A 25275-nucleotide genomic window follows, 5' to 3' on the forward strand; every position below is an offset into this window, starting at 1 on the left:
TCCACATAATTGTGTGAATGGCGGTTCACTTTCCATTGCAGTGATTTCACAGTGTAGGTAGGCAGGGTGACCACGCTGGAGTGGGAGGCAGATCAAAGTCCGCTGAGTCAGGAAAGGTGGAGGTGGGATGGAGAGGGGGACGATACGAGGGGTGTACGAGGAGGTGGGGGGTGGCGGGCTATTTTACTTCTCGCTGTGTTTGTTGTTATTCTGCAGGGGCAGGGGCCAGGTCTGGCTCCTCGGGTGCACTGTTGGGGTCCAGGAAGTCAGGGTGCTGCAGCTCCTTGAGATATTTGGTGGGAGTGAGCATGTGGGTGGCACCTATGGGGGGATGGGGGGCACAAAGGCTGCATGCTCATTTTCTCATTGCACCCCACTCTACACACTCTGGAAATACCTTTGTTAGGGACGCCGGATACTCACGAAAGAAAACATTAGCGGGCATCACACCTTGACATGGAAAAAATACTTGTAGAGATAACATTCATGGAACTTCACTGAATAGTAGATAATTTGAGGCTATTCAGGGATCTAATCTGCTGACCAGTGAGTCCTGCAACCCCACCTGGCCAGCTGTGTCCTGATACTGTGTCCTCTGGTATCCATTCCCTGCACACATCACCATATCCCCCTCTCTAAAAGCTCTCTGAGGAAGACTGTCGACAGACTAAGCAAATTCTCCGGCAGCAGCTGAGTCAGCCCGCGACGGAAACAGAACTCTAGGATTTCCAAACGATCTGCACTTTCCCAAATATAGAAATGTCGATATACTTCGATAACAGGGTGATTCAGCCCCATGAAGACGGAGGAGATGGCTCCCTCGTTCCTGAGCTCTCCAGGACAGTGCCTCTTCACATTCTTTTAGAGAGAAGCCAGTAACAGATATCAACAGGTGGTGGTAATACTGTATCTACACCTCAGTGTGTCTTACTCACCAATGATTGCCTCCCACTTGCCATTAGCCTGTGTGACCTCATAGACGCAGCGCATCTCACTGTAGGTCATGCCTCCGATGATGAAGACGATGATGCGAGGGCCTGTCTTCATCTCCGTAGGGCCCTTGTTCTTGTGCCAGTTTCCATACCGGGCACTGCCATGGGAGAGAAGCACATTCAGACACAGAATTAACCATTGTGTGTGTGGGTGTGTGCGTGCGTGTGTATGTGTGTGCGTGCATGTGTGTGTGTTTATGAGAAATTGCCCAAATCGTATACCTTGATGGAGCAGCACTGGAGTGGGAGGATACTGAACGTTGAGAGATGTAGGGGTACAGCTTCTGGTCCAGTTTGTCCTCAATGGCATCCTGTACAATGACATTACAGGGGTCATCGGAGTCCAACCAAAAATTGCAAAAACATCCGAATGAAATCAACTCATCAGCGCCCCACACAAAACAGATCTACGACAGGATGAACGGTCTCTAATCCAATCTCACCTAATCCAGACTAATGGAATGTAATCTACAATAACAGATGAGACCTGCCTCCATGATGTCCTTGATTAGCGGGGTCCATCGGGAGAGCTGGTAGGTCTGCTCGCTGACCCGCTCCTTACGGTCCACCTTCTTCACTTTCTTAGTCGTGTTCTGAAGTGGATGAGAAGTGGATGAGAAGTGGATGAGAGTTACATAAACATACTCTCTTTTTGAAGGCATTGTTGAGGCGTTTTTTCAAATTCCTATGTTTCTAATAGGTTTCTACTCCGTTGTGAGAGAGTTGTGAGATGGTTCCTTAATGAGTCCTTGAGGTGCTGTGTGAGCTCACCTCGGAGATGATGGGGATGCCCATGTGGGCCATGTTGGAGATGATGTCACTGTCCTCAGGAGGGATATTAGCATGCTGGAGGAGTTTACACAGGTTCTCCTCCGTCACACCTGACACACACGTGCACACACACACACACACACACACAAACATGCATGCATGCACACGCACACACAAACACACACACACACACACACACACACATACAAACACACGCACACATGCATTAAAACATGCACAGACACACACACAGGCACACACCCACACAAATCAAATCACAGATGTACAATCATGTATTATCATGGTTTTGATTGAGGTGAACAACACACACTGGTGGACAACACACACAGGTGAACAACACACACTGGTGAACAACACACACTGGTGAACAACACACACTGGTGGACAACACACACTGCACCCTGACAGTTGTGTCTACAGGTACGCCTCATGACTCAAGAGAATGTGGCTCTCTCACCATTCTTGAGGAAGATATAGAGTAGGATGATACGAATCTTGTCAAAGATGGTGACATTGGCGTCCAATAGGACAGGGACGATGGCCCGCATGGGGTCTTTGATCTTCTCCCCCTCCGCATCTGTTCCCATCGCCAGGTCCTGGGGCAGGGGTAGAAGAGGAATAGAAAAGGTTGTTAAATACTCCCATTATATCCACTGTAACCACAAATACTATTATATCCACTGTAACCACAAATACTATTATATCCTAGCGAAGGAGCCTTTTCTGCAGTTTCCTTGGGTTGTCTTACCTGTTCTACACGACACAGCTTGTCCACGGTGCCCTGGTAGCGGTTCATACAGTCCTCAGCCAGGTGGAGGTGGGTAGAGTACTGGAAACAAGGAGGAGGTGGTCACAACCCTCTGCGGTTAGTTTAGTGTTACGGTTGGGGTCGCCATTTCCCTGGTGACTCCTTAGTGCCTCCCTCTGGCGGCCCTTAGTGGCTTGGGACACTACTACACTCCCTGTTCCTCTCCTCGTTATGGACTAATGTGTGTCACCTGTGTCTGTTTGGCACTTGTGTATTTATGTCCTCCCTTCCCGGCACTCCCGGGAAGGGAGGACATAAATCACTGTGTGTGTGTGTGTGTGTGTGTGTGTGTGTGTGTGTGTGTGTGTGTGTGTGTGTGTGTGTGTGTGTGTGTGTGTGTGTGTGTGTGTGTGTGTGTGTGTGTGTGTGTGTGTGTGTGTGTGTGTGTGTGTGTGTGTGTGTGTGTGTGTGTGTGTGTGTGTGTGTGTGTGTGTGTGTGTGTGTGTGTGTGTGTGTGTGTGTGTGTGTGTGTGTGTGTGTGTGTGTGTGTGTGTGTGTGTGTGTGTGTGTGTGTGTGTGTGTGTGTGTGTGTGTGTGTGTGTGTGTGTGTGTGTGTGTGTGTGTGTGTGTGTGTGTGTGTGTGTGTGTGTGTGTGTGTGTGTGTGTGTGTGTGTGTGTGTGTGTGTGTGTGTGTGTGTGTGTGTGTGTGTGTGTGTGTGTGTGTGTGTGTGTGTGTGTGTGTGTGTGTGTGTGTGTGTGTGTGTGTGTGTGTGTGTGTGTGTGTGTGTGTGTGTGTGTGTGTGTGTGTGTGTGTGTGTGTGTGTGTGTGTGTGTGTGTGTGTGTGTGTTCCTGCGCTGTTATGTTTCTGCCTTGCAGAGAGAGTTGTGAGCTGCTCTAGTTGTTTTAGCACAGGAAGAGGGTTTCTTCCTGTGGCTGTTCATTAGATTCCTGTTCCAGTAAAGTGTCTTTAGTTGTGCCAACCGCTGCCTGCTGTCGTCAATTTGTCCTCACCGCACCTGGGTCCGCATCCCACACTGACCTGTTACAGTTTAGTGTTTACTGTTCAGACAGAATGCTGTATTCTGCAACCTGTGCATGACACACTTTAGCACCCCGAGGGTTCCACACATTTAGGTCTATTGTAAAGGCTGTCACTGTAACATCATACCTTTAACTACATTTCATCTGTCATTTGAGGACTGGTTCTTTGGTCATGGGGGGTGAACTCTGCGATAAAGATCCTATTGTCATCCTCTTACCTTGCTCAACTCTTTCTGATACTGGGGCATCTTCTTCAGCATCTGTGCCAGGTCTTTCATTGTGGTCTGCAGCACACACACACACACACACACACACACACACACACACACACAGTAACTCAGACAATTGTGTAAATCTTGCAATAATGTTAATGGGAAATGTCCATATTCCACCATCAGGGAGGGAATATACATAGGGATACATCTCAGCTCAGTGATGCAGTCTAAAAGTGTGTTTCTGGACTCTACCTTCTCTCCAGTGTTCATCTTCTTGCTGGCAGAGAACTCTTTCAGGGAGCGGGTCACGGACCTGTTTGAGTGGTGGGAGGGAGGGATAGACAAAGAAAGAGAGAGGAAGAAAGGAGAGAACTGTTCAATAACCATGTACGTCACACAGTTCCTGTAAACACGGTGTGTCCTTGTGACAGAAATAAAGAGCCCTGAACAAAAGCCTATCGATTTACAGAAGCTAAGTGTGTGGGTCGGAGATTTGGGAGCCTCCTGTCTGTTGGAGAGACTCACGTGGACACTTCTGCAATGTGTTTGTGCCTCAGACTCATCCACAGGTCATCATCCTCATCCAGCAACACTTCCTTCTCCCTGGTCTCTCCCATTCCACTGGTCTCATACCTGTCCAGGGGGGGAGAGAGAGAGAGAGAGAGAGAGGTTACATATCATCCTCTTCTCCCCTTCAGTATCTCTCCCTGTGTCTGTCTGTGTAATCCGTAGTGTGTAGAGAGACAGAGAGAGAGCGAGAGAAACAGACAGCCAGACAGTAGGCTACTACAATCATCCTTTCCTGAGAGAGGGAGGGAGTCAAACAAAGAGAGAATGCAATGACAGATGCCGTACGGTACGATAGACTCAAACACAAACAGAGAACAACCCTGTCGCCAGCAGAAGGACATCTAACGTCCTAACGAACTCAACCGGACTGAAACACGACTCCTAAGAGAGCCTGAGAGACCGGTTTCCCGGTGTGTTTACCTGTAGACGTCGTTCTCGATGCCCAGCAGGTCGTAGCCCATGGCCTGGAGGGTGAGCTCATGCAGGACGGGGGACACAGGGTCAAAGCCTCGGTCCAGGATCAACATCTGAGAGCGAGACTTGTCAGGACCCTACACACAGAGAAAGAGAGAGCCAGGAGGGGTGGGGGGAGGGGTGGGGGGGGGTATGAGTTAACAGTGTTTTATATGATTCATGTCAGATGTCACTATTCTGAGGTCAAAGTGTGGTGACAACAGCTCCCCTGCCTCACCTCTCCCATGGTGGGGTCGTCTGCCTTGTAGCCGTCCAGTTTGGACTGAACCATCTGGGCCAGAACGGCACAGTCTTTGTACTCCCTGAGTCAGGCCAGACAGACAAGAAAGACATAGGCACAGACAAGATGGACAACAGATGGACCGTTTAGTTTCCTGTCGGACATAGACGTACTGTATAATCAGACCTGGTTTGAAGCGATATTTGTCCTCTCTCCCCTGTCTCTCACCCTCTGTATCGTACACCAGGGTATTCCTTCAGGGTGCTGCAGAGCGTCGCGATCTGCTCGGCACAGCGCTCCAACATGTTGTTCTTGACATCCGCCTTATAGGGGCTGTAGAAGTCTTGGAAGGCATCGGATTTGTCTAAGGAGAACACCTGCACACAGAGCGGTGATACGGATATCACAACACACGCGGGACAGTATAAGGTGGGCTAATCTATACTGATCATATTGGAACAACTTCAATGTTGTTTGATCTAAACGAAGCTAAAACAGCCACCTCAGATTTGGAATGGAGATCCTAAAGACCTCTTCCTTCCCACTACCCCCTTGTACAGTTTCTCGACTGTAAATCTTGTGTGCATGGAAGTAAGTCTTCCTTCTTCTAGCATTATGACTGCCAGTGGCCCCTGGTCCTAGCATATATTTGTTTTTCTTTTGATGTATAGATGATTCACTCAATTTAGACAAATGTACTTTTTGTAAGTCGCTTAGGATAGAGGCGTCTGCTAAATGTCTAAAATGTCAATGCAAAACATGTAACCTCGGATCCCTGAAACTCGGGGGTACTCAACAACCCACCAGAGCCAGACGTCAACATAACTACCGTATGTCAGTGAGAGTAAGGTTGGGCAGGAGAGGTAGGAGGAGGTTGACTAGTCAGCATGGAGGGGGCACTGTGGGTGTGTGTGGATGTGGGTGACATCATCTAATCCTCTTTCACACTATTGCTCAATAAAAACAGATGGCATGGGCCAGGCAGCTGGGACATTTGTTCATGATCATGGTTCAAATGCAAACAACGGCTGCCCATTTTTTACCATCTCACATCCTATATATATTTTTTATTTTATTTTTCATGCATCGTGACCCCTCCCCTTTAGCTCAACCTATGTTGTGTGTGTGTGTGTGTGTGTGAGAGTCAGGCCAGCCTTTTCTCTCTCAGCACCTCCACACGAACCCATCTGTTGAGGGTCACACGAAAACACGACCCCTCTGTCACACACTCCTCTCTCACCCTCCCATTGGCTGCTGGACAGTGCCGCTTCCTTGTCAGCCAATGAGACGAGGGATTAGAGGCGGGTGGCCTACTGTACTGTGTCTCACACCCCTCCCCTTCCCAGGATTAATTCTAGAGGACAACAGCAGAGGGGATTGGAGGCAAAGCCATAGGGCCGGCTAAAGCCTCTCTGGAACATTCTATCAGGAGACAACTCCAGCTCATTCAGCACCCCCCCCCACACACACACACACACACTCTCCCAATCTCTGGGGGTTTCCTCTGTGTCCTCGTCTGCCCATCCCCCAGTGACAATCCCTCTGGCCCTCCTCCACGCTGCCCCTCCTCCCTTCCAAGGCCCAGACAGTCTCTCACCTGTGACTCATAGGGCAGGAAGGCGATGTGGATCTCAGTCAAGGTCTTCATGGCTTTGGAGGCGCGGGACTTCGTCAACAGATTGAACAGCGAGTCTGGGATTGCTGTCGAGGGTGGTGGTGGTGAGAGAAAGATCGGGTGTAAGGAGAGAGAGAAATGGAAAGCGATACACAAATATGTCTGAAACAATAATATTATGGTTGTGGCAAAAAAAGGGCGTCCAGGGGTCCGTTTCACTAACGGTGGCTTAATATAGCGGCGCTATAATTAAATGCGGCGCTCAGGGACCTCGAGATTGGTATTCAAGCCTCAGGTGATTCCTCGAATGAGGATCAGCCTTGTGTCATCAGTGTTCACAGAAGACAGGCTTACAAATCTTCGATATGGGCGCGTGCACGCAGACATAAAAAGCCCTGAAGTGTCGATCTGTCGAAATGAAGATACTCCACTCTGCAGGGGTACTACATTTGCGCAGCATTCCGAATTATTGATTTTTATGAAGACGGAAAAATAAGATGTAAAATAGTGCAATACTGCCGCAATTAACAAGGCGAGGGAAATGGTTTGGCAAGAAATTGCTGACCGATTAAATGCGTAGGTCATACTAGCCCCAGTTATTGTTATATGTTCATATTTTAATAAATGAATATTGCTACTGTGGTGATATCCGCAGCAGGCTACAAACCATCATATCGCCACAATGGCGTAGTGGTATTGACTGCTGCCATAGGATTTATTCGACATTTTATATCAGTGGTTCGAATCCCTCTTCAGGCGCACTTTTTACTGCATTTCGTTGTCTGAATCTAATCTAAAATCTCATCTAAAAAAGTATTGTAGGCTATAAAATTATGGTGCAGGCTAATTTACAAGAACTGACACGATTACAATGGTGTTTGAAACCTTTGCATGAAATCTTCGGTTAAATGTAAAAAAAAAAAAAATGAATGACTTAGTCAAGTCTCGAACTCTCAACCTTTGGAACTCGAGTCCACAGCCTTAACCACTACGCTAGCTAGACCGCTGTCATGACGGCAATGCAAGTTGAGACAATTACTTCTTTTTTTTTTTACACTCTTTTCTTTATCTATCTATCACACTTTCAAAATATCAAGTTATCTATCACACAATCAAACTATCTATCGATCGATCACACTTTCAAAATATCAAGTTATCTATCACACAATCAAACTATCTATCGATCGATCACACTTTCAAAATATCAAATTATCTATCTATCACACAGTCAAACTATCTAATCTATCTATCTCATGTGAAGTGGGAACTAATATTTCCTAAAAGACACATGAGGAACTTTCGTTCAGGGTTTAGTTTCCGCCTGTGAGCCTTTTTTGACGCACGGATGACTATAGCCTGTGTTTTAGCCTGGTCGGGACCAGGCTAATTATATCTGACTCAGAAGGAGCTCAACCAAGCAGCGAATTATTTGAGCCACATTGATGGCACCGAACGCAAGCTAACATTTTCGAGGCTTAAAACTTTATCGAGGCTTAGACCTTTATCGAGCTTCATGGAATAGGGCCCTGGTATCTGCTTGTCTTGTTCCCAGTAACTCACCGTCAGTGAAGAAGGCGTGTGCTCCTCTGTATCTGGGAGAACTGGGGTCTCTGAAGTCGTCGATGAGTCCCTCCACTGACTAGGGAGAGGGAAAGTGAGAGTATTCTTCCTAAAAATGCTGCACAAGTGATAACCTACACTACAGTGTGTTGTGGAGGAGACGTCAATACCATGCTCGAAAACGTCAACATGGGTGATAAAGGCAGTAGTGTACAAAGCGTGGAATAATACAGGAATGGATGAACTGGATAAACATGAGAATACCTCATCAGAGGGTGTGAGAAGGTAGATGGCCTCCATGCTGGGGATAGGTTCGCGTTTTTTCATGATATCTTCTACAACTGGGGAGGAAAGAAATGCACGGTCGTTCAGCATGCCAAAGTCATGATTCCTCGTCTAGTAAGCGATGCCGAGAGGGTGGTACTTACTGGTGATGCCCTGTGACATGATATCTGTCATCTTACAGCAGGACGATATCATTCTCATACTCAGCTTGTCCACGACCAGCACCTGGTTAATATGAGTAATAATAATTAGAATTCTTATAAATAATAATGATTAATAATAATGTACTACTACTACTAATAATAATATATGTTCTACCACACATACATTCAAGGCCAATACAATATAACCTTCCATACCTTCCATTCTCCCTTTTTGTGCACCTTCCGGATGACATCATTCATAATCTCTGTAAAAAGAGAAATCATTATTAATAGAACAACAACTATTTTGTGATCAAGAAGTGCTGTTATTGCACCTCATGCTGTAATGTTTCATGTAAAAAGAGCCTGCCAGACACTGCAACCAGGCGCTGGAGCTTTTCTTCAGTTTGAGGGAGTAACAGACGGCGTTGACAGAGAGGGCACAGTTGACATAAATGGCCTCATGTGACGGGTGTGAATGGGCATGTCATAGAGCACGGCACGCTAATGATACACTCATTATACCTCCTAGGTGTCTGGGAACCTGCCGTTCCCTAATGGAACCATTTGGAAGGATGACCTCAGACATCACTGAGCACATCTCTGTGCATCTCAGCATTTGGACTGTGTGTCAGTGACGAGGCGATATGACCACGGATCTTTCATCTTAGCGAGAGATTCTAACAGTTTCTTTTCATTCTGGCCATCTAAATCCTTTCAGACAGGAAGTAGAGGTAGAGATGTAAACACGCGCGCACGCACACACACACACACACACACACACACACACACACGCACACACGTTTTTGAAGGAATGCTACTGCTCCTCTGATACAAATATGTCATCATCCAGATGCCTGTCCATGGGGGGGCCTGGCATAGTGAAGAAGGGGAAGGATAAGCTCCAAATATATGGTTTAAAAAGACGACCTATTCTGCTGGAGTGAGAGGGACATAGCAATCACAGGGCCTAATCTCCTCCCAATCCTCTTACACCACAGGGCCGCTATTTCTGGGCTCTTTCTGTGGCACAGGATGTAGCATCACAGACAAGCATGTTGACTCAAACACCACACACACATGCACACATGCACGTAGACACACACGCAAGCATGTATGTGCGTGCGCACACACACACACACACACACACACACACACACACACACACACACCCACACTGTTTACAGTACCCCGCATTGGTCTAAAAATGCCATAACCTGTCGAAACTGATCCTCTTTGACCAACTAAAAGCCAAAGGGAAACGAGTCTGCAACATAAACAGCGTGGAGACTAGATGTGGCTAGACAAGAGCTCTGGGGTGCGCTCCTGGAAACCATAACAGCTACAGGATATCTCAGGTTTTAACCTCTAGTGATGCCTAGTCTACGGTGTCCGGCCAACCGTCAGTACTGTATCTTCTATCACCAAATACTGAGAGAGAGGATATCAACAGAACACTGGGAGCAACATGCCATGACCATGGAACAATCCATGGGGAACATTGCTCCATGAGAGAAAGAGGCAATAATGGATTCCCATGGATTGTATGAATTGTATTGTATGAAGGATTGTATGAAGATTCTATGAGGTATTTCCTTTATTTCTGACAGGTTTTCCCCATAGTCCTTGCCAGAAATGTAAATGACCATCGTCATTTGATGAAAGACACAATGAAGAACTGTGTGATAAACAAAGGTTACCTAAGGTCGATACAAACAGGTAAAAAGAGAGGTTTTACGCACATCCAGACGAGTCACAGGATCAGGACAAAAAAAAAAAATACTTAGGGGGAATGTCCGGCCAAACTGTCATGCTGCTCCCGTAATTAAATCAAGACGGTGACACAAATCGTCAACCGTCTTCATTAAGTCACTAAAGCAGCATGACAGTCTGACTTTGTTTGTCCTGCTCCTGTGTGTGTGTGTGTGTGTGTGTGTGTGTGTGTGTGTGTGTGACGACTTTGGATGTGTGCAAAACTTCTCTTCCATCTAAATAACAAGATAATGCATACGGTGATGATACAGAATCATGCATACACACACACACACACACACACACACACACACATTCATAATCCTTCTAGAATTGAAAAACACCAAAACAACAAAAAGGTATCTTGGCCTTGTCTGTATGCCAACAAAACGCCTTTAGGATTAGGAGCAAACCAACGTGGGGACTGGCAGGGGGAGGCAGGGTGATCAAAGGATCCAGATACTGTACAGTACACACCAGTACCAAAACAGTAGGACCCTCATGTACTGTATGGCTCAATCAGAATGTCAGTTAGCCCACCATGACAAGCAGGTGCTGATGCTGAATTTCAGAGGGCTGGGTGAAAAGGAGGCTGAGGCTACTCAAGACACCCTCACCCCAGATCCTAGCCCCACCCTATCTCACCTCCACCCTAGGACAGACATACACTTGAGTTAGTGACAGAGAATACCCACACAAGCATCCCACCCTGGTTGTAACATCACTGTTCACCACTCACTATCTGTCTACCCCTTCCTTATTCCACAAAATACTTGGCCAAACAAGAACATCCACGTATGTCCTGGTAATGACATGGACCATACTTTATTTTATTTACATGAGTAACACACACACACACACACACACACAGACACACACACACACACACACACACACACACACACACACACACACACACACACACACACACACACACAACCCCCTCTCTCTCTGTGTGCGTAATGGCGCATCAATGCGCAATAGCTGTGGACTGCTTGCGCAAGGGGAGTAGGGGACCACCTCGTGCGCAAGGAAGACTTTTAAAACAAGGTTGTATAACTAGAACGTAACTAGAACGCGGTGTATACCCAATGCGTTACAGCCCAGGGTAAAACTGTGTAACTGTCGGCCTAATGGAATACAATTCCCTCAAATCACATTTCAAGACATGTCACATTTCAGATTACCACACTCTTTCTTTTACACAAAACTACTAGCTGGATTGACTATTCACATAGTAGAAACAAATTCATCTTCAGTGATGGCATGAGTAAAACCACAGTGGGCTCGTGTTCTATCTCCATAGCAGCGCTCACTGAGGAGGATGTCAATTGAAGCACTTAATCCGCAGGGACTAAGATTAGTGTGTGGAATTATGCGAAACAAGAATTCGCTGCTGCAACTCACAACAAATGCCACTATGCAGAAGTCTATACATGATTGAAATATAGACGTTACCCAAATCGAAACACACAACAATAAAAAATACAAATAAATAAGACGAATATATTTAATATTGTCTAAACTCTGCCACGCGCAACACCGAGAACCGAAAGTTTTTACGCACGTTGCTAATGTTATGCAACGCAATATTGTACTTGTATTGTACTTCTCGAGACGTCTTTTGTCTTAATAATGTAGGCATAATCTATAATGATATTTGAATAAATATACAACTAACCAAATGTATCAAATGATCCATCAAACTGCAGTTTGGAACACACTAAATTGTCTATGGATTGAATGCATGAAGGCATAACCGCGCTGAGTATTACAGATATTATCCATTTGTAAAGAGAAAATAAAGAATTATCATTAGATATGAGTAAACATCCTTACTTTCACAAACGATGGCTTTTAGTCCGAGTGGTGCCATGATGATGCTTCTGTCCCCCTCTCTCTCTCCCTCAACCAAGCCCTTCCTCCGCTGATACTGTGGGGCCTCTCCGGGTTACAACATCACAGTGATTGCAGCGCCAGGAGGAAGGGACGTTATTGCGTCGAAAATAATCCCCCCACGCCTCCGCCGGTAGAACCATGCCGATTTAAACTTTGTTGTTTGGCTCATTAGAGTCTCTGGGTCATTTTTTTTTAATAGGGTGCCTTTTCCGTCCCCAGTACAAATCATGTTGTATTTTGTCTAAATTTGGACAAATACTAATTCCCTTCGTTTTTTCATGTATAGTCAATTGTTACTTATTATGAATACAATGATATGGGCTTCTAATTTTTTTTTTTTTACATTTTAAAGATGTAAATGGGATTTTGCCATGTCCCCAGTGTTGTTCGTTCAACTTCAATCTAAAAAATAACTAATAAAAACGTATACATTTCGAAATAATATTATTATTATTACATTTTTCTGAGCAATATCTATTGAATCAAATATAGTTTTTATCCCCCCCAAAATAAATTGGTACAAAAGATTAAGGTGGTATGTTTGTCCCTGCGGTCACTGTCCACCCTGTTGAGCTGTGTCCCTTTAAAAAACAAAACATATTTCTCAATCACATCACTCTCATGAGGTGACATCACATCAGTGGAGGGAAATTCAAATGTGGTAAGCTGTGTGATTTTCTACCTCTTTTACCATCTGATTTTGATGTTTTTATCAAGTGAGTTTAATGTGGTTGACCATAACGTGTCCACCTTGTTAGGCCTAAATATTGAGGATATCAATCAAATTGAATAATTTCAAAAAAGTGTTTAGTGCAAATTAGATTCCTAATCAAGTATTCATGGTCATGCTAGGCATTATGCTAACACAGGCATGCTAAAGGCTACATTTAACTCAAAATGTCCACCCTGTTAGTGTCCACTCTGTTAGCCCTATTCAACTAACAGAGGGTATTCTAAATAAAATACAATTTACTGTAGGTGCCTGAGCTCGACCACTATGTTTTTCAGCAAGCTAGATATGTCCTTTATATAATAGAACATTAAAATATAGATAAATCAACAATGTATTAAGTTATGAAGTCCAAATGGCACCCTATAAAAAAACGACCCCTCTGCATACTCATATTCATATTCATAAACTAATCAAATGTATTATTAAGAAAATTAACATTGTCAACTTTCATTCCATGCAAAACTGCATTATAAGAAAGAGAGAGAGAAAAAGTAAGGAAATCGAAAGGCTTATAATTCTTTCATCAGATGTATACACACCAATCATCATGAAGTGCTTCGAGAAACTAGTCCGGCCCCACATAGTCACACGCCTCCCGCCCAACCTGGATCCATACCAGTTCGCCTACAGAGCCCACAGGTCCACAGAGGACGCCATCGCGACGACTCTCCACTCCACTCTATCCCACCTGGAGAAGGGAAACAGCTACGCGAGACTGCTCTTTGTGGACTTCAGCTCTGCTTTCAACACCATCCTTCCAGACAGGCTAGTGACCAAACTACTAGACCTGGGACTATCACACTCTATATGTGCATGGATCAAGGACTTCCTGTCCGACCGCCCCCAGAGGGTGCGGGTGGGCTCCCACACCTCCCCAGCCCTCAGACTCAGCACTGGGTCCCCCCAGGGCTGCGTGCTAAGCCCCATCCTCTACAACCTCTACACCTACGACTTCACCCCCGTCCACCCCAGCAACTCCATCGTAAAGTTTGCAGACGACACCACCGTGGTGGGCTGCATCTCGGGGGGGGACGAGGCGACGTACAGGGATGAGGTAGAGCAGCTGAGCAAGCTGTGCAAGGTTAACAACCTGCTGCTGAACCAGTCAAAGACCCAGGAAATCATCGTGGACTTCAGGAGGAAAAAATCTGAGGTCCAGCCCCTGCTCATCGACGGAGGGAGCGTGGAGAGAGTCTCAACCCTCCGATTCCTGGGGGTGCACATACAGGATGACCTGTCCTGGAAGAACAACACAGCAGCCATCATCAAGAAGGCACAACAGCGGCTCTTCTTCCTGAGAGTCCTCAGGAAAGACCACATCGGACAGGAGATGCTGGTGGCCTTCTACCGCTGCGCAGTGGAGAGCATCCTCACCTACTGCATCTGCAACTGGTTCTCCAGCTGCACAGCTGCAGAGAGGAATGCGCTACAGAGAGTCGTGAGATCGGCCCAGAAGATCACCGGCGCCCCCTCCCCTCTCTGGAAGAGCTGTACAACACACGCTGCCTCAGGAAGGCCTCCAAGATCTCCAGAGACCCATCCCACCCTTGGTACGAACACTTTGCTCGGCTGCCCTCGAACAGGCGGTTCAGGACCATGTTCGCAAGGACAAACAGACTGAAGCTCAGCTTCTACCCCAGGGCCATTCAGGCCCTGAACACAGCAAAGACCTAGGTTCTGGGCCCTGGACAGTCTGGACGGATTGATGGCAGCTGCTGGATTGAAATCAGGTGTAGTGCTGAGGCACAAATGTGTACATTTCAAGCCTGCAAACTGCGACACTTTAAATGAATGTGCAATAACACTATGTGCAATATGACAACCCTAGGGTACATAAGGTTCAGAGAATAGGAAATGTTAGAATAGGTATAGCATAGCATAGAGTACAGCACAGTGTTTTATTTGTATAGTATAGTATAGTGGATAGTGTACATAGCCTTTATTTATGTAAACCAGCTCCTTTCCCTTCTTGGTTTTTAGTATTTTTTTCTTTCCTAGCACCAGGGGAGCCCCCCCCCCCTCCCAAATTCCGTTGTTTGGTACCTGTACTATATCAATGACAATAAAGACCATTCATTCATTCATTCATTCATTCATAAAGATCATTCATTCAATTTTTGCATCTTTTTCCATATGGGGTTGAACCAGGGACCTGCAGGTGAGACAGGCCGTTTGTGTGTTTGGGTGTTTGAACCTCTTGAACCTCTTGTATTTATGCCACAGACATAAACCGTTATACCAACAGGACATCCTTGTGGTAGGAGGGCTACATCTGCTGGAATGACCTCATCACGAGAGCGTGATTCCAAAACCAACCAACCTCTGTTACATTTGGATGCACTCAAAATGTATCCTTCCTCTCTCCCTTCCTTGAGCGATGATAGGGACACGCACAGGCAACGCACATTTTGACCTATCCAACTATATTGAATCAGTGGTTCACTTCAAAGAAGGGTGTTAGGAAGGATGCATGTTTAAAAGTGTTGGAACAAGGCCTCTGGATAGATGTCCCAGGGCTGCACAGGGTCAAGACCCTGTAGGCCTCTGTCTCCCAGATGCTGTTGATGTGACCAGTCAGTCACCTTATCCTTGTCTTTGTCTAGTAGATAGATCACACGATAGATGATGTCTAATATGTTAACCTCTTCTGCTGAATGTCCTGTCTGACTAATTTCCACCTAAAAGCCAGAACCCAAACTAAACTGCCTATAACATTATACATATGATGATCAGATCAAAAGCAGGATGCCATTTGATGACAAGGAGATAAAGTAATCAACAATCAAATTAAGAATTTAATTAAAGCAGAATTTAGGACCAATTAAGGTTTAAGTGGTTATATTAACTGTCTGCATCGTCTGTTTACTTCCTCCAGGGCTCCTCTGACACTCCCAGTGGCCCAGACGTGTCGCTCGTGGACACACCAGTGCTGCTGGCCATAAAGGAGAGGTACTGCATGCGGCCTGTGAACCAGGGGAGGCCGGTGGAGGTAGAAATCGGAGGACGGGCTCATTGTAACGCATGGAACGGATGTGGAATGGTGTCAATCATGTATTTGTGTATTTGACGCCCTGTGTGTTTGCTACCATTCCTCGTTCCATTCCATGCGTTGAAATGAGCCTGTGCTCCGATCTCTACCTCTACCAGCCTCCGCTGGTGTGAATGCTCTTCTGTCTCGTCGTAGACTACTGTAACTCTCTTCTCTACACCATCTCCACACTACCCCCTCTTAGCTTAGAGAACTGTGCTCAGTGACCTTCACTGTCCAACACAGAACTGGCCTTACAGAGGACATCCTTACAGAGGACATCCTTACAGAGAACATCCTTACAGAGGACATCCTTACAGAGGACATCCTTACAGAGAACATCCTTACAGAGGACATCCTTACAGAGGACATCCTTACAGAGGACATCCTTACAGAGGACATCCTTACAGAGAACATCCTTACAGAGGACATCCTTACAGAGGACATCCTTACAGAGGACATCCTTACAGAGGACATCCTTACAGAGGACATCCTTACAGAGGACATCCTTACAGAGGACATCCTTACAGAGAACATCCTTATGGCTTTCTTGGGTTTTTATCCTGTTAGTTGACCTTGTATGTAATATGTACTTTCATGTACCTACTCCTGCAAATCTTCTAATAAAGTTTTCAATCAATCAATCAAAAAGGGAATAGGGAGAAGGGCCTCAGGCTTGTTTCTGGACGGGGCCCTTTATCCGGAAGTGAGAGCTAAAATGTTTTTCACTTTTTTGTCCACTGAAATAACATATTTGTTCTAATGTCTAACGTGTCCGTCTTTCTCCTACAGAAGGGCAGACAACCCAGGATATGACATCTTCAGTGCCATTCAATTGAATGGGAAAGTGTGTCCAAACTTTTGACTGGTACTGTATATATGAAGAGGTTATAGCTAGCTAACTATGATTTATCATAAAAAAGAATGAACAGAAAGTTTTAGCCAAAACTAGGGCCGGTGGAGGGGGGCAAGTGAACTAGTCACATTGGACAGACTACCAAAACAGCCAAATAAATGACAGAAAAAGTGATAGATGTCTCTCTGTCTCCATTGCGTCCCCTTTTTCACCCTTCCTGGTCTCCTCTCTCCCCCTCTCTGGCGCCCCCAGCTGGACATGCATCCACGGCAGCACTCTCTCTGTAACATCTGTGCCGCTGGGAGTCTGGAGCCTGCATAGCTGCTTCTGGAACATGGAGCGAAAATCAACCCCCTGTTTCACAGCCCTCACCGCCTCCACCCTTCATGAGGCCTGCATACAGGGTACAATAGAGATACAGGAGTCAGGCGAACAGGAGGAGGAATACACGGGTGAGGGGGATGAGATGAGAGTAGAGGGTAAGTTTGGTGGGAAAAGGGTTTTTGACTCGGGATGGAATGGTAAGACCAGTAAAAGTGGGGTGTGACCAGAGGAAAGGTGGTGAGGTAAAAAATAACTGCAAAAGGAGATACAGAGGCAAGAAGGGTAAGGATGCAAGAGGGGAGATTAAACTGCAGAACATGTGAGTTTATGTACTGGCTAAGTGTCTGAGATGATCTGTGTGTTTTGAAGATGTTCTGTGTAAAATCAACCATATGGAACCATATGGATAGGAGACATGTCATATGTCTTCACATCAGGTAATCCAGACGTAGTGAAGCTAATGATAGCTTACAGAGTGTTCCTGGAGGCCTAAGACATCTACTTTGGTACCCCTCTTCACACAGCATCTGCCAAGGGACATGTGGACTGTGCCAGGGAGCTGCTCAATGTAGGTGAGGAGGAAGAGGAGCAAGAGGAATATGAAGAACAGTTGTAAGCAAATCACATTTACATTTTTGACCAGTGACACTCTACTCTCATACCAGTGACCAGTGGTACTCTACACATGATAATGTAGACATGGTAGTGCATGGTATTACAGTATGAGGTATTACAGTATATGGTATTACAGTAAATTAATATAAAAGTGAATATACATGTGATGATATGTATGAGTATGATATGTACAGAACAGGGCAATTAGGTCTTGAGGTATGTAACATATAATCAGATGTAAAATTAAAGATCAATACAATAAATATTGTATGTGCCAATGGTATGTGACAATGCCTGTATTACTGACTCTGGCAATCTGATAAAACGTTTCCAAACAACTTTAACATTTGTTTGTTAACCCTAGGTGCCAAGGTGAAGGCTGCCAAGTACCATGATAGCTCTCCACCACACAGCCAGAGTAGAAATAATGGACACGATTGACCTGTTGGTGCAGTTTGGGGGCAACGTTTATGCCAGAGACAACCTGAACAGAAAGCCCAGAGACTACACCAAGCCTGGATCTCCTACTGAACTCTGCTTGACGTTTTATGAGAGTAAGTGTCAATGTGCTATAATTAGGATATTCAATTGATTTTCTTTCCAAATAATCTCAGGAACCGGGTACAGCGTCCCTCATAACAGCAGCCAAAGATGAATGATTGTATATGAAGTGTATGGCCATTGTTTTATGAATTTATGAGGGGTTGGTGTGTGATGCGGACCCAGGTGCGGTGTAGGACAAAGTGACGACGGAAGGCAGCGGTTGGTCCCTTACTGGACTTCCTTTGCTAAAACAAATCAGAAATTATAAATTAAACATACTGTACATTTAATCATTCTGCTCCCCCCCTGTTATTTTTATGTTAAATGGCATTAATCCCAGTTACATGAATCTTTCTGGCAAATATGAAGCTGTGACTTTCCAAAGTGTTAACCATAGAGCAGGGCATAATACAGGACATATTAGGTAGTAGGCTATATGTAGCCTACTTGAAATCAACTTCATTAATGCTTCTGGACTAAGTGTATTAGCAATGGAATGACAGTGATGTGATCTACTGTATTGAAATAATCAGAGACATAAAGCTATCTAGGAAATATGAAGCAGTAGTATATGTATCGTCGATGTATAAAGAATCAGAATCTCGCCGACTTCCGAGGTCATTTTAAGCAAAAGTATTTGGCCAAATGAGCTATTATTTTCAGGGATAGGACACTCGTAGCCACTATGGCGAGTGTTTCTTTGACTGAAGTGACTGGCGAATTCTCAAAATGGCTTCATGTGATTGGACGAACAAATCAGCCCTGGACTCAATGCACGGTGAGGCCAGGCCTCCCTTGCCCACCCATTTTCAGTGATTTGGCCAATCACATATTGCCATGAATTTTTTTTGCATTACATTGACTTCTATGAGAAACCACTTTCCTGGGGGAGGCCTGGCCTCCCTCAATACAAACAGATAGGGATTTTGGCCTGTAGGTGCTTTACAATTGCAATATTGGGTTTTAGCCATGGAAAAATTCAGATTTATGAACAAAACTGAAATAATATTAATATTAAAACAATTTAAATATGTTTTTTGTTAAATAAATAAATAAAATAAATATAATTATTGCTTTTTTAATCTCTCTCTCTTCTCTCAAATTATTGGGGAGGCCAGGCCTCCTCCACCTCTATGGAGGAGCATCCACTGCAGTGTACTACAGCACCAGAGTACCAGTGTACTAAAGCACCAGAGTACCAGTGTACTAAAGCACCAGAGTACCAGTGTACTAAAGCACCAGAGTACCAGTGTACTACAGCGGTAGAATGACAGTTCAATCGTTTTTTAGACTGGGATCTATTCATACAACAAGGGACACAGCACTTTCCCGTTTTTCCCATATTTGTCAGCGTCTTTGAGCCTCGGAAAAGCGCTATATAAATATAATTTATTATTATTATTATTATTATTACTGAGGCATTTCGAAGACAGCGCCTCAGCCAACTTTGGACCCGGAAACACGTCACGACTTAACAACCGAATACAAATAAAACTTGATTTGATTTGATTTGATTTGACTATTCTCCATTCATATTGAACTCAATCAATGTCTTTTAGTGATCTCATTACAAAACCAGAAGAGTGGGCTGTTAGATAGATTGGGGATAACACTACCAATATCAGCCCAACCATAAAGACTCCGCGCACAGCTACTGGGGTAATTCTGAATTTATTTGAATTAGGATCTGCGCATTTTTCACCGCTAGGGCCAACAGCGGCCCGCTCTCTTCCATACAGGGAAGACTGATAATCTGGTGTACTGGCGCCCTCTAGTGACCCAAACGTAAACTGCTTAAACATGAGGATTTTATATTGCAAATGAACACAGCCAGCCTGCAGCACCAACATGTACCACACAGTAACCCCGTAGCTAATCAGATAGAACATCGCATTTATGCTAATCAGTGCATCTCGTATTAAACACCCCTTCCTAAATTTCGTTGTTTGGTACCTGTACTATAGCAATGACAATAAAGACCATTCATTCATTCATTTAGAGCCCGAATGCTAATCAGTGCAATGCATCCTGTATCAAAAAGAATAGCCTGAATGCTATAATATCATTACAATGTGCTATCGTACATGCCACCAAACTGTGCAAACTGTAGTAAATATGCCGAAACACTTAAAGGTAAACATTATAACAATGATGGATAATAATTTAACTTACAGATATTGCCACTCAAAGGGTTGGAAATTAAACGATAACTAAGGATGCTGCAAGAATATTGATGCTGTAAAAAAATAAAATATAGTTTTCTTGTAGGGTTAATACATGGAAACCGTTCGATTACAACATAACTACACATAATTAGATGATCAAACGGTCCTTTGCTTTTTGAACACGTCCCAAAACGAAGGTATGTTTACATGTAAATGTCTCCCTAAAGCAGTAGCCTGCGGCAAACGAGAATAGTGAAATAGTGACTTTCAAAATAAACCTTTTTAATGGCTTCTGTGTCGTTCTGTGTGCTTTAAACTGCCCCCTGCGATAGACAGTCAGACGTGTTGTACATGTCTTTATTAGGATAACCCCTGGAGATGCATCATCTCGTTAGCCACGTATAGTGGCTACGTACATCAGTGGCCAATGTGTTTCTATATCTGTCGGATAAACGGGAGCGTTGACAGGTATGTAGGCCTACTTGAAATCAACTTCATCATGAATGTTTTTGGACTAAGTGTATTAGCAATTAAAATGACAGAGGGGTTGATCTGGTGTATGGAAATAATAAGAGACATAAAGTTATCCAGGAAATATGAAACAGTAGGTTAAGTAATTAGGTTCGTAAATTCGCCTAAGCGCACACTGGGTTCAACGTCGTAATAGAACCAAGTAATTTGATTGGACAAGAGGCAGTCAAGCAGACGGATGACGTCGAGATGACACTTGACGTCACACAACGCAGCTATAAAAAGAGCGCGGCTTCAGTCTGGCCACTAGTACGAATTCAGAGCTACGACGAGGTAAGCGCTCGTGGCCGAACTGAAGCTCGTTACCGTTGGAGATGTATTGTGTTTGTGTGTATTTGTGTTTTAAAATTGGCAAATAGTGGCAAATAGTATTTGTGATTGTTAAAATTGTAATTATAGAATTGTATATTTTTTATATTGTGTGTTTGTGTGTATTTGTGTGTTAAAATTGTAATTATAATAATTATATTTATATAATTGTATTATAATTTATATATTGTATTATAATTATATAATTATAATTTGTTATATTGTGTGTTTGTGTGTATTTGTGTGTTAAAATTGGCAAATAGTGGCAAATAGTATTTGTGATTGTTAAAATTGTAACAATCACAGCTAGAACCCTGTGGCTTTAATTCTTGTAATAGCCATCTAGTTGTGACATCACAATGTGCTGATGTCACTGGGTGAGTTATTGTGTCTGAGCTCAGGTTAGGTACAAACCACTGGTATAGAATAGAATAGAATACAGTTGCCTATACAATGAAATTGTAGTGGTTCTTCTGAAGGTGCAAAAACAGAAAACATATTCACTGCATATTCACAAACATATACACATATAACATATCACAAATATTACACACTAGACAATTAAAAAGCGAAAATGCTATAAAACAAGCTAAGAGACAATGAGGTCCGTGGTGTCAAGTGCAAATAAAGACAACAATCTAGCTGCTAGCATGTCCCAAGTACCAAGTTGACGGTTTATCCTGTGATGGCCTAGGCGTGACATCTTAAAAAAAAGATTTGGTTGTACCGAATGATAACAATCTATGCTAGTCCTATTTACACATCTTTGGGTGCAACATATAATATTAATGGAAAATGTGTTATGCATCATTTAACTTTTTAACTTTTTGCACTTCTGAAAACCTTATCCGTCATTGACCCATTTATGTATTGTATACAGTGTGTGTGTGTGTGTGTATTTATGTATTTTATATAGTGTGTGTGTGTGTGTGTTTGTGTGTGTATTGTATACAGCGTGTGTGTGTTTGTATTTATGTATTGTATACAGCATGTGGGTGTGTGTGTGTGTGTGTGTGTGTGTGTGTGTGTGTGTGTGTGTACACTGAGTAGAGATCAACGTGGGTCTTGTGTGTAAATTACCGGAGACTCTTGAGTTAGAGATTTGTGCATTAGAAATTTGCCTTGACCCATGAAAGTCTATGGGCTTGACCACTGTGAAAGTCTATGGGCTTGACGGCCCGCCTGTATTAATAGGATACAGCTTTTTGGCACGTTGCACCTGTCGTCATGATAACTGATGCTTCAATCACAATGTGATGTCAACACCAGTCACTTGTGCGGCTGAAACAGCCTCCCAGTCATCCGTGAACTCATAGTAATTATATAATAATAATATATAAATATATAATACATAATTTCACATTCTCTTCCTTGTTTTTCATATTGTAGACATGGATGATAATATATACAATATCAGTGGAAAATCGACGAGAAGTAGGCATAGGAAGATGGCCGACCTTATGCAGACATCTGACCGGTTACAGGCTGCTAAGAGGCTGAAGGAGGACAGCCCTGTTACTGTAAGTGTAACCATCACTATTAGCACACACGTCCCTGCAGTTATACCATTGTTGTGTTACCATGCAGCCATGAACGATGCCACACCTCCTCTGTTCTGTCCTGCAGGTCTCCTCTGTGGGCACAGCCGCCCCCATCCCGGCTGCCCCCGGGGACACAATCGACCCCTGGAGCTACGACCAGAGGCAGACTCGGGGGAAGCCGGAGCAGGACGACTGGGAGGCCACGGCGAAGGACAACCCTGTTACTGTGAGTGTAACCACTTTACATTTTTACATTTTTGGCATTTGGCTGATGCCTTATTCCAAAGTGACTTACAATCAGTACATTTGAGTAAGCAAGTGAGTCATCAATCCACCAGTCGTAGCAAACATTTTTAAAAATATTTATATACTGGAGAGACAGTACGGAGACCCCTGGTGTCACATGGTAGAAACATTTTTTTTTATGTGTGAATTCGTTCCCTCGGTTTAGTAATTCGTTCCCTCGGTTTAGTAATTCGTTAGGGTTAGGGTTAGGCCCTACGAGCCAGAATGATCGCAAGGATTAGGGTTAGGGTTAGGGTTAGAATCCTTGCCATCGTTCCTAACCCTAACGAATTACTAAACCGAGGGAACAGATTTACTAAACCGAGGGAACGGATTCACACATCAAATATTTTTTTCTACCATGTGACCCCAGGGGGGCTCCGTAAGACAGGAACGGCACAAGGTGGTCAATAGAAGTTTTTAGGGGACACAGTAGAGGGGAAAAGCGGGTGTCTTCAGGAGACGCAGTGCTGGGGGGCAGTAGATGTCTCAGGAGTAACCATCACTATTAGCACACACGTCCCTGCAGTTTTGCCAGTGTTGTGTAACCATGCTTGCCACCTCCTCCGTTCTGCTCCTGCAGTTCTATTTGGGTGACGAGAGAAAATGGCCAGGCGCCCAAGCCAAGACGGCAGGACCCCTGGCCCAGCGAGGAGCGCCCCAGGCCCAGAGACCAGCCCCTCTGGAGGTCATAGCTGCCCCTCAGGGAGAGAAGGCTGCCCCCCAGGCCCAGGGCGGAGCCCCCCAGGGAGCAGCCAGCCTGGAGGACCAACCCGGAGGTGTGTGTGTGTGTGTGTGTGTGTGTGTGTGTGTTTGCTGAGTAGAGATCAACGTGGGTCTTGTGTGTAAATTACCAGAGAGTCTTTTGAAGTTCAAACAGCCTCACAGTCATACATGAACTCATAGGGGATATGTCATTATATAATAATAATATATAAATATAAATGTTTTTTTATATTGTAGCAATGAACAGCAAGGCTCGGAGGAGGCAGGAGAGACTCCTTCAGCGGGCTGTTAGGCTGACGGCTGGACCATCGGTGTGGGACCTAGTGCCGGTAAGTTTTCTTGCTCTACTTCAGGTTTAAATAAGGGGGAATATTTGACATTAAATATTGCCGGCCTACCGGGAGAATTCCTGTGGGCTGTGGGCTGAGCGGGTAGGTGAGCGTCGCCCAGACGTCCTTGGAAGTTGACTTACATTACTTTGGCCTACAATTCTTTCATGTACAGGCCTACGTGCAGGTCTGTTTGGGTGACAAGACCACCAATGCCTCTGTGGCCATGGTTCTGTGGCCCATCATGGCCACCCCCAGGGACAACCAGGCCCAGGAAGCAGCCAGCCTGGAGGTCAAGGCAGCCCCTCAGAAGGAGAAGGCAGCTCCTCAGAAGGAGAAGGCAGCTCCTCAGAAGGAGAAGGCAGCTCCTCAGAAGGAGAAGGCAGCTCCTCAGAAGGAGAAGGCAGCGCCCCAGAAAGAACCAGCTGGACCATCGGTGGCTGGAACCAAGGCCAACTTGGGAGACCCACCGCAGGTAAGTTCTCTTGCTGTATTTCAGGAAGAAGCCCCCCTGGAGGTCCAGGCTGGACCCAAGGCCACCAGTGCCTCTGTGTCCACGGTTACCCCCATCATGGCCGCCCCCAGGGACAACCAGGCCCAGGAAGCAGCCAGCCTGAAGGACCAACCCGGAGGTGTGTTTCTGTGTGTGTGTGTGTGTGTGTGTGTGTGTGTGTGTGTGTGTGTGTGTGTGTGTGTGTGTGTGTACTGAGTAGAGATCAACGTGGGTCTTGTGTGTAAATTACCAGAGAGTCTTGAAGATTTGCACATAAAAAAATTGCCTTGACAAGTAAAAGTCTACGGGCTTGACGGCCTGCCTGTATTAATAGGATTGTTGTAACTTTATAGGGCCGGTTTCAGAGACAAGGCTTAAGCCTAGTCCTGGACTAAATCACACTTTCAATGTAAAATCTCCATTGAAGATGTTTTTTAGTCTAGGATTAGGCTTAAGCCTTGTCTGTGAAACCGGCCCTACAGGTTACATG

At 44.8% G+C, this 25275-nt stretch overlaps 1 protein-coding gene across 1 annotated transcript; it reads right to left on the reverse strand.

Moving 5' to 3' along the window:
* Positions 1-205: 205 nt before the first annotated feature.
* On the reverse strand, positions 206-12284 carry stxbp1b (syntaxin binding protein 1b; the record flags this gene model as incomplete). The annotated part of the gene is made up of 19 exons (XM_080530645.1): positions 206-321; positions 936-1090; positions 1215-1303; positions 1484-1585; positions 1764-1873; positions 2242-2380; positions 2533-2613; positions 3793-3858; positions 4042-4102; positions 4315-4422; positions 4780-4910; positions 5051-5135; positions 5282-5430; positions 6651-6754; positions 8229-8307; positions 8493-8569; positions 8657-8738; positions 8873-8922; positions 12248-12284. The coding sequence occupies 19 exons, from the start codon at positions 12282-12284 to the stop codon at positions 206-208; spliced, it is 1821 nt and encodes a 606-aa protein (XP_080386771.1).
* Between the last annotated feature and the right edge of the window lie 12991 nt (positions 12285-25275).

The sequence above is a fragment of the Nansenia antarctica genome, assembly GCF_963989245.1.
Source record: "Nansenia antarctica genome assembly, chromosome: 5".
NCBI lineage: Eukaryota > Metazoa > Chordata > Actinopteri > Argentiniformes > Microstomatidae > Nansenia > Nansenia antarctica.